This window comes from Cherax quadricarinatus, chromosome 44, assembly GCF_038502225.1.
Source record: "Cherax quadricarinatus isolate ZL_2023a chromosome 44, ASM3850222v1, whole genome shotgun sequence".
Taxonomy (NCBI): domain Eukaryota; kingdom Metazoa; phylum Arthropoda; class Malacostraca; order Decapoda; family Parastacidae; genus Cherax; species Cherax quadricarinatus.
This window is the reverse complement of record NC_091335.1, coordinates 30,189,192-30,204,975: the sequence shown is the minus strand read 5'-3', so window position 1 is coordinate 30,204,975 and position 15,784 is coordinate 30,189,192. Positions and strand designations below refer to the sequence as shown.

At 47.7% G+C, this 15,784-nt stretch overlaps 1 protein-coding gene across 1 annotated transcript in view; it reads right to left on the bottom strand.

The window, feature by feature from the left end:
• Positions 1 to 1,301: 1,301 nt before the first annotated feature.
• Positions 1,302 to 15,784, bottom strand: part of LOC128697391 (nephrin-like) — a 331,037-nt gene continuing 316,554 nt past the window's right edge. The window contains 1 exon segment of the mRNA XM_070093857.1: positions 1,302 to 2,280. Within this exon segment, the coding sequence (XP_069949958.1) occupies positions 1,945 to 2,280 (336 nt within the window). The 3' untranslated portion in view covers positions 1,302 to 1,944.

Here is a 15,784-nt window from a genome sequence, read left to right as displayed (position 1 = left end):
TGAAAGTTCTCTGTACATTTTCTAGGTCGGCAATTTCACCTGCCTTGAAAGGTGCTGTTAGTGTGCAGCAATATTCCAGCCTAGATAGAACAAGTGACCTGAAGAGTGTCATCATGGGCTTGGCCTCCCTAGTTTTGAAGGTTCTCATTATCCATCCTGTCATTTTTCTAGCAGATGCGATTGATACAATGTTATGGTCCTTGAAGGTGAGATCCTCCGACATGATCACTCCCAGGTCTTTGACGTTGGTGTTTCGCTCTATTTTGTGGCCAGAATTTGTTTTGTACTCTGATGAAGATTTAATTTCCTCATGTTTACCATATCTGAGTAATTGAAATTTCTCATCGTTGAACTTCATATTGTTTTCTGCAGCCCACTGAAAGATTTGGTTGATGTCTGCCTGGAGCTTTGCAGTGTCTGCAATGGAAGACACTGTCATGCAGATTCGGGTGTCATCTGCAAAGGAAGACACGGTGCTGTGGCTGACATCCTTGTCTATGTCGGATATAAGGATGAGGAACAAGATGGGAGCGAGTACTGTGCCTTGTGGAACAGAGCTTTTCACCGTAGCTGCCTCGGACTTTACTCTGTTGACGACTACTCTCTGTGTTCTGTTAGTGAGGAAATTATAGATCCATCGACCGACTTTTCCTGTTATTCCTTTAGCACGCATTTTGTGCGCTATTACGCCATGGTCACACTTGTCGAAGGCTTTTGCAAAGTCTGTATATATTACATCTGCATTCTTTTTGTCTTCTAGTGCATTTAGGACCTTGTCGTAGTGGTCCAATAGTTGAGACAGACAGGAGCGACCTGTTCTAAACCCATGTTGCCCTGGGTTGTGTAACTGATGGGTTTCTAGATGGGTGGTGATCTTGCTTCTTAGGACCCTTTCAAAGATTTTTATGATATGGGATGTTAGTGCTATTGGTCTGTAGTTCTTTGCTGTTGCTTTACTGCCCCCTTTGTGGAGTGGGGCTATGTATGTTGTTTTTAGTAACTTCGAACAGCTGTGTAAGAGCTTCGAACGGCCGTGTAACAGCTTCGAACAGCAGTGTAACAGCTACGAACAGCAGTGTAATAGCTTCGAACAACCGTGTAATACGACTTTTGATTTCGAATATACATTTGTTCAATAACGTGTCATGAGAAAGGCATCGTGTACGTCATACAGTTACTAGCATCAAGTCTTCACACTGAACTATCCTGTAGAGAGAAGTCTTACCTCTCTCAGATTACTAAACTCACTCTTCCGTCTTCATCAAGTAGCAAACCCTTGTTCACTGCTCGCTGGTATTCATTGAGAACATATTTACCAGTGAACATATTTACCAGTGTTCATGGTATATATCCATATTTATTAAAGTTCGTGAGTGTGTTTACCTGTATTCGTGGGGTATTTTCGTGTTTATTGGTGTTCGAGACGTTTAGTAGTGTTTATTCTTTATTGACTGAATTTTTACTACGGAGGTCTCAGTCGAACAGTCTAAGGAGAGCAAATTGTGTTATGTCCTCGACTGCCACATTATTATTCTACGGGAAACCTAACTATATTTCCTGATGCCAACATAATGTACACATATAACACACCTGACAACACACATATATGCGCCATTAACAGTAACTAGAGTCATTGTACTACCTGGTATCTACGTATGAGGCCCAGGGTATATACACCGACAGGTATCTATCAGTGTATGTACCCTGTTATTTTAACCCACCTCCTTATCTCTGTAGTTTGATCTAATTTATCTCTAACGGCCTTGTACAGACTCTACTGCTTTGGAAATAAAAGTATGACAAGAAATATATTACATGAAACTGGTGATCAATATTTTTACTTCTAAATCATTGGATGCGAATGAATTTTGATTATCTCAGTTACTCTGAGCATCATACAGATATTGCAAATGTCTTTGCTCCAGAGCTAAAATATTGTGTCAGCTATACAAAGCTTTCCTTGTGATGGTGGACAAAGAACATTGTTGAAGGCGGCTGAGTCTCCTCCGTGCAGAGGAAACTAGAGCTCCTGGACAAGGAATCTTGACCTTTATCTAGAAAGCACGACTTTCTGGTACGAAAATGAGACTCCCTGGCCAGGGATTTCGGATGTTCAACAAGGTACTCCGGGTTAAGTGCCATGGTGGAGGAGGATCTGGAGGTAATAGTCTTGAATGCTGTGGTACAGATGGAGGCAGCAGTGGAACACCTCCTGAGAGAATCAAGTTTCACCACTTTCCTCCTGAGTAAAGCGTTGTTCTCCAGGGATAACGCATTCGACTGTGAAGGGAAAAAAAATGAACACGTAAATACTTCCGTTGTTCTTGGCCATTTTATGAATACATCAGCATGAAAAAGACCGAACCATTCATTAATGAAATCTTACTTATTTAGGAGTGTATGTCTGTTGGTATGTAGTATGTATGTACCGCTTCTTTAATTAGGTCCTTAAGCAACAGTTCTTCAGAAAGATTAAGAACATCCTTCTCAAAAGTTCTGCAGGTTGTACAGATAACGTTAACATGACTCACGAAATCGTAATGACACGATTGCAAACAAATCATACACCTTCCTATGGTGTAGAAATATACCTAGTTGGATGAATCTTATTGTAGCCAGCTGTTCCAGTGGCTAAGGCGACGGTCTAGAGTTTTCTGACTCTCTGATCGCGGGTTCTAACCCAATCCGTGGTATATTTTTTTTAATGGCATTAACGTTATGGCTTAATCTATTTAGGTTGCTCTTTACTCTAACAACACTGCACAACACAGGTTCATAGAACAAAACCAGCAGCTCTATACGACATTGAGTGATTCCATAACAGCAGTAACAACAACGACGACAATAGCAACATTGCATTATTGCATGATGCCACAACACAACAGCACACCTCTGCAATATATTACAACTAAAACACTACGCAATATTGCGTTATGAAACGAAAACGACGATATTAAAACAAAAGCAACTTTTGCAACAATGCATTATGAGGAGACAGGAATATTACTCAACCTTGCATAATACGCTGCCGACACCTCGACATTAAAAACAACTAGATCTATTATATTCGCTGCGACTGCTAAACATATGCCAGAATTCCCTAAGGTAAGTCCGCTCTACGCTAGTGCACGCTACTGGAATAGTGCAGAGTGCGGCATAAGTTGAAAATGCAGTTAAAATGCAGCATTGACGATTTTAAGGGAATAAAAGTGGTAAAATAGGATATTACTCGACCCAAGTTTAATTAAAAACTCTCAAAGAAACCAAACGAAACAAATAATCTAAAATACACAAGCACATAAAGTTTGAACCCGCTCGGAAATTGCATTATTTAGTTATCAGAGTGGAAGGACTGAAGTTAATTAGATGCGACACTTGGAAATTATCCCATATAGACCAGTATTATATTTTAACCAGTTTACACAAAATAATGAAACCTAAACAGGACAAAATCAGACCAAAATTCAGGACAAAATCAGACCAGACCAAAATTCAGGACAAAATCAGACCAAAATTCAGGACAAAATCAGACCAAAATTCAGGACAAAATCAGACCAAAATTCAGGACAAAATCAGACCAAAATTCAGGACAAAATCAGACCAAAATTCAGGACAAAATCAGACCAAAATTCAGGACAAAATCAGACCAAAATTCAGGACAAAATCAGACCAAAATTCAGGACAAAATCAGACCAAAATTCAGGACAAAATCAGACCAAAATTCCCTTCAAGTAATTGCAATAAGTCTTATGGAAATTTGAAGTTCATAACATACACTTTTTTATTAATGGTTTCTAGGGGAGAATCTTTATAGGCCTATAAAAGAACATTAAGTTGATTTTTATTAGGCCTGCCAAAAAAAAAAAAAATATCGTGACTTAATTTTGGTCAGGAGAAAAAATTCTATAATTATTTCAGAGAAACCAATATGTTAAAATTGGAAGTATTTCTTTAGTCATAGAGTTGTCAGGAAGTGGATTAGTCTGGCAAGTGACGTAGTGGAGGCAGGAACCATACATAGCTTTAAGATGAGGTATGATAAAGCTCATGGAGCAGGTAGAAAGAGGACATAGTAGCGTTCAGTGAAAAGGCGGGGTCAGGATCTGAGTCTCGACCCCTGCAACCACAATTAGGTGAATACAACATTACATCAAGAGATACTTTCCAGTATGTAAATAACATCAGTAAAAGTTTGAAGTAGATCTGAAGAAGCATTTGCCAGTTATTGCTGAGAATCCAGCAAAATTTGTACCTACGAAGCCTAAATAACTAAATAATGCAACTTCCGAGCGGCTTCAAACTTAATGTGCTTGTGTATTTTAGAATATTTGTCTTTTTTGTTTCTTTTGAAAGTTTTTAATTAAATTTGGGTAGAGTAATATCCTAATTTACCAGGAATGAACAAAAGGGATGTAAATAGCGTGGTAAAAATATCTAGCCTAGACAGGACTCGCAGCAATGGTTTTAAATTGGAAAAATTCAGATTCAGGAAGGATATAGGAAAGTACTGGTTTGGTAATAGAGTTGTGGATGAGTGGAACAAACTCCCGAGTACCGTCATAGATGCTAAGACGTTGTGTAGTTTGAAAAATAGGTTAAATACATGGGTGGGTGTGGGTGGGTGTGAGTTGGACCTGACTAGCTTGTGCTGCTAGGTCAGATGCTGTGCTCCTTCCTTAAGTGTATGTGACTGACCTGACTAGGTTAAGGCATTGGCTTAAGCTGGTGGGAGAATTGGACCTGCCTCGCAAGGGCCAATAGGCCTGCTGCAGTGTGGCATTTATATAACCGTAGGAATGTGCTAAACTTGTAGGGGGTCATAAAGCATGTATGGAATGAGAACCATTAGACATTAATCCTTGCAAGGGGAAGATTAATCCACTTCCATGGACCAAAAGCCCCCCACCAGCCCCAAGGCAAAAATAAAATGCAGTAATGTTAACTAATGCTACACCATTTCGTGATTAACAGTGAGAATATAACATCTCTTCCGTTAAATATACCAGTCGGAATTAAGAAAGATTATATTCAGGCATACAAAAATACATAGAATATCATACATAGAAACATATGTGTAGAGAACCTGGGATAAATCAAAAAAGTCAGTGACATATTTCCGACAGGTTGTTAGGTAAGACACATATGCAACAGTTAGGTATCTTTAAAGATACCTAACTGTTGCATATGTGTCTTACCTAACAACCTGTCGGTATTTCATACCATTTTAATGTTCAATCTGTCAGACACTGCAACACAAGGGTATCTTGGTACAGACCTGCAATCAACTTCGACAACCTCTACTAGTGAGAACGGCTGGATTTGAGAGGGACCTGACCTCACAACATCTGAGTTCATACCTCTTCTAGTGACCTACGTCTCACCTCCTGGCGCTATATAAGGCTCCATCCTGTCACTTCATCTCCATATTGTTTCATACTATGGAACAATGCTCTTCTCCAGACTGAGGGACTGACCACCTCAAAACTTTAAGGGTGATGGACTGATTACATCGTCTTCAAGTATCTTCAGCTTCTATCAAATTTTCTGTACTCGACTGAAGAAGCCTACTGTGTAGGCGAAACGTTTCGAAATAAAGATACCTAACTGTTGCATATATGTCTTACCTAACGACATATTTCCATTGGGGAGACAACAGTGTTAAAAGGAGTTTGCCTTCAGTTGTCATACGGGAACAAAATTTTGGAAATACCTGTGTAAATATGCACAGGGAATCCATGCATTAAAAACAAGTCCCGTGAATCTTGCCAGAGGTACATTACGCAAATATTGAAAATTTAAAGCACATTGAATCAGGCGTTCGAGAGTAATTAAGGAAAACTTTTGAGAAATCAAATGCAAATTTTGGCGAGGATGTTCTGAAAATTGGAGTTTCTCGCCTCGTTATACTTGAAATATCATAAACACACACGCGCACACACACACACACACACACACACACACACACACACACACACACACACACACACACACCCACACACACACACACACACACACACACATATACGGATTGGGGACACACAGATTGGGAAAGGCAAAGAAGACCGCAGACGGAGTACAGTCTAGGGGGGCCAGAGACTACAAACCTCACTCAAGGAAAAAGATCTTGGGGTGAGTATAACACCAGGCACATCTCCTGAAGCGCACATCAACCAAATAACTGCTGCAGCATATGGGCGCCTAGCAAACCTGAGAACAGCATTCCGACATCTTAATAAGGAATCGTTCAGGACCCTGTACACCGTGTACGTTAGGCCCATATTGGAGTATGCGGCACCAGTTTGGAACCCACACCTAGCCAAGCACGCAAAGAAACTAGAGAAAGTGCAAAGGTTTGCAACAATAGTAGTCCCAGAGATAAGAGGTATGTCCTACGAGGAGAGGTTAAGGGAATTCAACCTGACGACACTGGAGGACAGGAGAGATAGGGGGGACATGATAACGACATACAAAATACTGAGAGGAATTGACAAGGTGGACAAAGACAGGATGTTCCAGAGATGGGACACAGCAACAAGGGGACACAGTTGGAAGTTGAAGACCCAGATGAATCACAGGGATGTTAGGAAGTATTTCTTCAGCCACAGAGTAGTCAGGAAGTGGAATAGTTTGGGAAGCGATGTAGTGGAGGCAGAATTCATACATAGCTTTAAGCAGAGGTGTGATAGAGCTCACGGTTCAGGGAGAGTGACCTAATAGCGACCAGTGAAGAGTGGGGGCCCCTGCAACCTCAACTAGGTGAGTACAACTAGGTGAGTACTCACACACACATACACGCACATATACACACACACACATATACATACACACATATATACACAAACACAACAGTCAAAGGCCAGGTGATCAGGCTGAGGAAAGAAGGTGGGGGACTCACTAGAAACGATCAAGAGGTATGTGAGGAGCTCAACATGAGATTTAAGAAAGTGTTTGCAGTGGAAACAGGAAGGCCTCATGGTGGACAGAACAGAGGGGGACACCAGCAAGGAATATACCAACAAGTGTTGGATGACATACATACAAATGAGGAGGAGGTGAAGAGCTGCTAAGGGACATCGATACCTCAAAGGCAATGGGACCGGACAACATCTTCCTATGGGTCCTTAGAGAGGGAGCTGATATCATGTGTGTGCCACTTACCACAATCTTCAACACATCCCTGGAAACTGGGCAACTACCTGAGATATGGAAGACGTCAAATGTAGTTCCCATTTTTAAAAAAGGAGTCAGAAAAGAGGCACTAAACTATAGACCTGTGTCATTGACGTGTATAGTATGCAAAGTTGTGGAGAAGATTATCAGGAGGAGAGTGGTGGAGCACCTGGAACGGAACAAGAGTATAAACGCCAATCAGCATGGATTCATGGAAGGCAAATCCTGTGTCACAAACCTTCATGAGTTTTATGATAAAGTAACAGAAGTAAGACACGAGAGAGAGGGGTGGGTTGATTGCATCTTTTTGGGCTGCAAGAAGGCCTTCAGCACAGTTCCTCACAAGAGATTAGTGCAGAAGCTGGAGGATCAGGCGCATATAACAGGAAGGGCACTGCAATGGATCAGAGAATACCTGACAGGGAGGCAACAACGAGTCATAGTACGTGATGAGGTATCACAGTGGCCACCAGTGACGAGCGGGGTCCTACAGGGGTCGGTCCTAGAACCAGTGCTATTTCTGGTATATGTGAATGACATGATGGATGGGTTAGACTCAGAAGTGTCCTTGTTCGCAGACAATGTGAAGTTAATGAGAATTAAATCAGATGAGGATTAGGCAGGACTTCAAAGAGACCTGGTCAGACTGGACACTTGGTCCAGCAACTGGCTTCTCGAATTTAATCCCGCCAAATGCGAAGTCATTAAGATCGGCGAAGGGTACAGAAGACCGCAGACGGAGTAGAGGCTAGGTGGCCAAGGACTGCAGACCTCGCTCAAGGAGAAATATCTTGGTGTGAGTATGACACCGAGCATGTTTCCGGAAGCACACATCAACCAGATATCTGCTGCAGCATATGGGCGCCTGGCAAACCTGAGAATAGCGTTCCGATACCTTAGTAAGGCATCGTTCAAGACACTGTACACCGTGTATGTCAGGCCCATACTGGAGTATGCAGTACCTGTTTGGAACCCGCACTTGATCAAGCACGTCAAGAAATTAGAGAAAGTGCAAAGGTTTGCGACAAGGTTAGTTCCAGAGCTAAGGGGAATGTCCTATGAAGAAAGGTTAAGGGAAATCGGCCTGACGACACTGGAGGACAGGAGGGTCAGAGGAGACATGATAACGACATATAAAATACTGCGCGGAATAGACAAGGTGGACAAAGACAGGATGTTCCAGGGAGGGGACACAGAAACATGAGGTCACAATTGGAAGTTGAAGACTCAGATGAGTCATAGAGATGTTAGGAAGTATTTCTTCAGTCATAGAGTTGTCAGGCAGTGGAATAGCCTAGAAAGTGACGCAGTGGAGGCAGGAACCATACACAGTTTTAAGACGAGGTTTGATAAAGCTCATGGAGCAGGGAGAGAGATAACCCAGTAGCAACCAGTGTAGAGGCGAGGCCAGGAGCTAAGACTCGACTCCTGCAACCACAAATAGGTGAGTACACACACACACACACACACTTCTTTTCAAACAAACCGGCCGTATCCCACCAAAGTAGAATGGCCCTCTCCCCCCCCCCCAAAAAAAAAAAAAACGAAAGTTTTCTTTTTAAATTTAGTAATTTGTACAGAAGAAGAGGTTACTAGCCCATTGCTCCCAGCACTTTAGTCGCCTCTTATAACACGCATGGCTTACGAAGGAAGAATTGTGTTCCACTTCCCCATGGAGATAAGAGGAAATAAACAAGAACAAGAACTAGAAAGAAATTAGAAGAAATCCAGAGATGTATGTATATATATGCTTGTACATGTATGTGTAGTGTGACCTAAGTGTAAGTAGAAGTAGCGAGACGTACCTGTAATCTTGCATGTTCATGAGACAGACAAAAGACACCAGCAATCCTACCATCATGTAAAACAATTACAGACTTTCGTTTTGAACTCACTTGCCAGGACGGAAGTACCTCCCTGGGTGGTTGTTGTCTACCAACCTACTACCACAGGACGGTAGTACCTCCCTGGGTGGTTGTTGTCTACCAACCTACTACCACAGGACGGTAGTACCTTCCTGGGTGGGTGTTGTCTACCAACCTACTACAACAGGACGGTAGTACCTCCCTGGGTGGTTGTTGTCTACCAACCTACTACCACAGGACGGAAGTACCTTCCTGGGTGGTTGTTGTCTACCAACCTACTACCACAGGACGGTAGTACCTCCCTGGGTGGTTGTTGTCTACCAACCTACTACCACAGGACGGTAGTACCTCCCTGGGTGGTTGCTGTCTACCAACCTACTACCACAGGACGGTAGTACATCCCTGGGTGGTTGCTGTCTACCAACCTACTACCACAGGACGGTAGTACCTCCCTGGGTGGTTGCTGTCTACCAACCTACTACCACAGGACGGTAGTACCTCCCTGGGTGGTTGCTGTCTACCAACCTACTACCACAGGACGGTAGTACCTCCCTGGGTGGTTGTTGTCTACCAACCTACTACCACAGGACGGTAGTACCTCCCTGGGTGGTTGCTGTCTACCAACCTACTACCACAGGACGGTAGTACATCCCTGGGTGGTTGCTGTCTACCAACCTACTACCACAGGACGGTAGTACCTCCCTGGGTGGTTGCTGTCTACCAACCTACTACCACAGGACGGTAGTACCTCCCTGGGTGGTTGTTGTCTACCAACCTACTACCACAGGACGGTAGTACCTCCCTGGGTGGTTGCTGTCTACCAACCTACTACCACAGGACGGTAGTACCTCCCTGGGTGGTTGCTGTCTACCAACCTACTACCACAGGAGGTAGTACCTCCCTGGGTGGTTGCTGTCTACCAGCCTACTACCACAGGACGGTAGTACCTCCCTGGGTGGTTGCTGTCTACCAACCTACTACCACAGGGCGGTAGTACCTCCCTGGGTGGTTGCTGTCTACCAGCCTACTACCACAGGACGGTAGTACCTCCCTGGGTGGTTGCTGTCTACCAACCTACTACCACAGGGCGGTAGTACCTCCCTGGGTGGTTGCTGTCTACCAGCCTACTACCACAGGACGGTAGTACCTCCTTGGGTGGTTGCTGTCTACCAACCTACTACCACAGGACGGTAGTACCTCCCTGGGTGGTTGTTGTCTACCAACCTACTACCACAGGACGGTAGTACCTCCCTGGGTGGTTGCTGTCTACCAACCTACTACCACAGGACGGTAGTACTTCCCTGGGTGGTTGCTGTCTACCAACCTACTACCACAGGACGGTAGTACCTCCCAGGGTGGTTGCTGTCTACCAACCTACTACCACAGGACGGTAGTACCTCCCTGGGTGGTTGCTGTCTACCAACCTACTACCACAGGACGGTAGTACCTCCCTGGGTGGTTGCTGTCTACCAACCTACTACCACAGGACGGTAGTACCTCCCTGGGTGGTTGCTGTCTACCAACCTACTACCACAGGACGGTAGTACCTCCCTGGGTGGTTGCTGTCTACCAACCTACTACCACAGGACGGAAGTACCTTCCTGGGTGGTTGTTGTCTACCAACCTACTACCACAGGACGGTAGTACCTCCCTGGGTGGTTATTGTCTACCAACCTACTACCACAGAACGGTATTACCTCCCTGGGTGGTTGCTGTCTACCAACCTACTACCACAGGACGGTAGTACCTCCCTGGGTGGTTGCTGTCTACCAACCTACTACCACAGGACGGTAGTACCTCCCTGGGTGGTTGCTGTCTACCAACCTACTACCACAGGACGGTAGTACCTCCCTGGGTGGTTGCTGTCTACCAACCTACTACCACAGGACGGTAGTACCTCCCTGGGTGGCTGCTGTCTACCAACCTACTACCACAGGACGGTAGTACCTCCCTGGGTGGCTGCTGTCTACCAACCTACTACCACAAGACGGTAGTACCTCCCTGGGTGGTTGCTGTCTACCAACCTACTACCACAGGACGGTAGTACCTCCCTGGGTTGTTGCTGTCTACCAACCTACTACCACAGGACGGTAGTGCCTCCCTGGGTGGCTGCTGTCTACCAACCTACTACCACAGGACGGTAGTACCTCCCTGGGTGGCTGCTGTCTACCAACCTACTACCACAGGACGGTAGTACCTCCCTGGGTGGCTGCTGTCTACCAACCTACTACCACAGGACGGTAGTACCTCCCTGGGTGGCTGCTGTCTACCAACCTACTACCACAGGACGGTAGTACCTCCCTGGGTGGTTGTTGTCTACCAACCTACTACCACAGGACGGTAGTACCTCCCTGGGTGGCTGCTGTCTACCAACCTACTACCACAGGACGGTAGTACCTCCCTGGGTGGCTGCTGTCTACCAACCTACTACCACAGGAGGGTAGTACCTCCCTGGGTGGTTGCTGTCTACCAACCTACTACCACAGGACGGTAGTTCCTCCCTGGGTGGTTGCTGTCTACCAGCCTACTACCACAGGACGGTAGTACCTCCCTGGGTGGTTGCTGTCTACCAGCCTACTACCACAGGACGGTAGTACCTCCCTGGGTGGTTGCTGTCTACCAACCTACTACCACAGGACGGTAGTACCTCCCTGGGTGGTTGCTGTCTACCAACCTACTACCACAGGACGGTAGTTCCTCCCTGAGTGGTTGCTGTCTACCAGCCTACTACCACAGGACGGTAGTACCTCCCTGGGTGGTTGATGTCTACCAGCCTACTACCACAGGACGGTAGTACCTCCCTGGGTGGTTACTGTCTACCAACCTACTACCACAGGACGGTAGTACCTCCCTGGGTGGTTGCTGTCTACCAACCTACTACCACAGGACGGTAGTACCTCCCTGGGTGGTTGCTGTCTACCAACCTACTTCCACAGGACGGTAGTACCTCCCTGGGTGGTTGCTGTCTACCAACCTACTACCACAGGACGGTAGTACCTCCCTGGGTGGTTGCTGCCTACCAACCTACTACCACAGGATGGTAGTTCCACCCTGGGTGGTTGCTGTCTTCCAGCCTACTACCACAGGACGGTACTACCTCCCTGGGTGGTTGCTGTCTACCAGCCTACTACCACAGGACGGTAATACCTCCCTGGGTGGTTGCTGTCTACCAACCTACTACCACAGGACGGTAGTACCTCCCTGGGTGGTTACTGTCTACCAACCTACTACCACAGGATGGAAGTGCCTCCCTGGGTGGTTAGTGTCTACCAACCTACTACGACAGGACGGTAGTACCTCCCTGGGTGGTTGCTGTTTACCAACCTACTACCACAGGACGGTAGTACCTTCCTGGGTGGTTACTGTCTACCAACCTACTACCACAGGACGGTAGTACCTCCCTGGGTGGTTGCTGTCTACCAACCTACTACCACAGGATGAAAGTGCCCCCCTGGGTGGTTGCTGTCTACCAACCTACTACCACAGGACGGTAGTACCTCTCTGGGTGGTTGCTGTCTACCAGCCTACTACCACAGGACGGTAGTACCTCCCTGGGTGGTTGCTGTCTACCAGCCTACTACCACAGGACGGTAGTACCTCCCTGGGTGGTTGCTGTCTACCAACCTACTACCACAGGACGGTAGTACCTCCCTGGGTGGTTGCTCTCTACCAACCTACTACCACAGGACGGTAGTACCTCCCTGGGTGGTTGCTGCCTACCAACCTACTACCACAGGACGGTAGTACCTCCCTGGGTGGTTGCTGTCTACCAACCTACTACCACAGGACGGTAGTACCTCCCTGGGTGGCTGCTGTCTACCAACCTACTACCACAGGACGGTAGTACCTCCCTGGGTGGCTGCTGTCTACCAACCTACTACCACAGGACGGTAGTACCTCCCTGGGTGGCTGCTGTCTACCAACCTACTACCACAGGACGGTAGTACCTCCCTGGGTGGTTGCTGTCTACCAACCTACTACCACAGGATGAAAGTGCCCCCCTGGGTGGTTGCTGTCTACCAACCTACTACCACAGGGCGGTAGTACCTTACTGGGTGGTTGCTGTCTACCAACCTACTACCACAGGACGGTAGTACCTCCCTGGGTGGTTGTTGTCTACCAACCTACTACCACAGGACGGTAGTACCTCCCTGGGTGGCTGCTGTCTACCAACCTACTACCACAGGACGGTAGTACCTCCCTGGGTGGCTGCTGTCTACCAGCCTACTACCACAGGACGGTAATACCTCCCTGGGTGGTTGCTGTCTACCAACCTACTACCACAGGACGGTAGTACCTCCCTGGGTGGTTACTGATTACCAACCTACTACCACAGGATGGAAGTGCCTCCCAGGGTGGTTACTGTCTACCAACCTACTACCACAGGACGGTAGTACCTCCTTGGGTGGTTGCTGTTTACCAACCTACTACCACAGGACGGTAGTACCTTCCTGGGTGGTTACTGTCTACCAACCTACTACCACAGGACGGTAGTACCTCCCTGGGTGGTTGCTGTCTACCAACCTACTACCACAGGATGAAAGTGCCCCCCTGGGTGGTTGCTGTCTACCAACCTACTACCACAGGACGGTAGTACCTCTCTGGCTGGTTGCTGTCTACCAGCCTACTACCACAGGACGGTAGTACCTCCCTGGGTGGTTGCTGTCTACCAGCCTACTACCACAGGACGGTAGTACCTCCCTGGGTGGTTGCTGTCTACCAACCTACTACCACAGGACGGTAGTACCTCCCTGGGTGGTTGCTGTCTACCAACCTACTACCACAGGACGGTAGTACCTCCCTGGGTGGTTGCTGCCTACCAACCTACTACCACAGCACGGTAGTACCTCCCTGGGTGGCTGCTGTCTACCAACCTACTACCACAGGACGGTAGTACCTCCCTGGGTGGTTGCTGTCTACCAACCTACTACCACAGGACGGTAGTACCTCCCTGGGTGGTTGCTGTCTACCAACCTACTACCACAGGACGGTAGTACCTTCCTGGGTGGTTGTTGTCTACCAACCTACTACCACAGGACGGTAGTACCTCCCTGGGTGGTTGCTGTCTACCAACCTACTACCACAGGACGGTAGTACCTCCCTGGGTGGCTGCTGTCTACCAACCTACTACCACAGGACGGTAGTACCTCCCTGGGTGGTTGTTGTCTACCAATCTACTACCACAGGACGGTAGTACCTCCCTGGGTGGTTGCTGTCTACCAACCTACTACCACAGGACGGTAGTACCTCCCTGGGTGGTTGCTGTCTACCAACCTACTACCACAGGACGGTAGTACCTCCCTGGGTGGCTGCTGTCTACCAACCTACTACCACAGGACGGTAGTACCTCCCTGGGTGGCTGCTGTCTACCAACCTACTACCACAGGACGGTAGTACCTCCCTGGGTGGTTGCTCTCTACCAACCTACTACCACAGGTCGGTAGTACCTCCCTGGGTGGTTGCTGTCTACTAACCTACTACCACAGGACGGTAGTACCTCCCTGGGTGGCTGCTGTCTACCAACCTACTACCACAGGACGGTAGTACCTCCCTGGGTGGTTGTTGTCTACCAACCTACTACCACAGGACGGTAGCACCTCCCTGGGTGGCTGCTGTCTACCAACCTACTACCACAGGACGGTAGTACCTCCCTGGGTGGTTGTTGTCTACCAACCTACTACCACAGGACGGTAGCACCTCCCTGGGTGGCTGCTGTCTACCAACCTACTACCACAGGACGGTAGTACCTCCCTGGGTGGTTGCTGTCTACCAACCTACTACCACAGGACGGTAGTTCCTCCCTGGGTGGTTGCTGTCTACCAGCCTACTACCACAGGACGGTAGTACCTCCCTGGGTGGTTGCTGTCTACCAACCTACTACCACAGGACGGTAGTACCTCCCTGGGTGGTTGCTGTCTACCAACCTACTACCACAGGACGGTAGTTCCTCCCTGGGTGGTTGCTGTCTACCAGCCTACTACTACAGGACGGTAGTACCTCCCTGGGTGGTTGCTGTCTACCAGCCTATTACCACAGGACGGTAGTACCTCCCTGGGTGGTTACTATCTACCAACCTACTACCACAGGACGGTAGTACCTCCCTGGGTGGTTGCTGTCTACCAACCTACTACCACAGGACGGTAGTACCTCCCTGGGTGGTTGCTGTCTACCAACCTACTACCACAGGACGGTAGTACCTCCCTGGGTGGTTGCTGTCTACCAACCTACTACCACAGGACGGTAGTACCTCCCTGGGTGGCTGCTGTCTACCAACCTACTACCACAGGACGGTAGTACCTCCCTGGGTGGCTGCTGTCTACCAACCTACTACCACAGGACGGTAGTACCTCCCTGGGTGGTTGCTGTCTACCAACCTACTACCACAGGTCGGTAGTACCTCCCTGGGTGGTTGCTGTCTACTAACCTACTACCACAGGACGGTAGTACCTCCCTGGGTGGCTGCTGTCTACCAACCTACTACCACAGGACGGTAGTACCTCCCTGGGTGGTTGTTGTCTACCAACCTACTACCACAGGACGGTAGCACCTCCCTGGGTGGCTGCTGTCTACCAACCTACTACCACAGGACGGTAGTACCTCCCTGGGTGGTTGTTGTCTACCAACCTACTACCACAGGACGGTAGCACCTCCCTGGGTGGCTGCTGTCTACCAACCTACTACCACAGGACGGTAGTACCTCCCTGGGTGGTTGCTGTCTACCAACCTACTACCACAGGACGGTAGTTCCT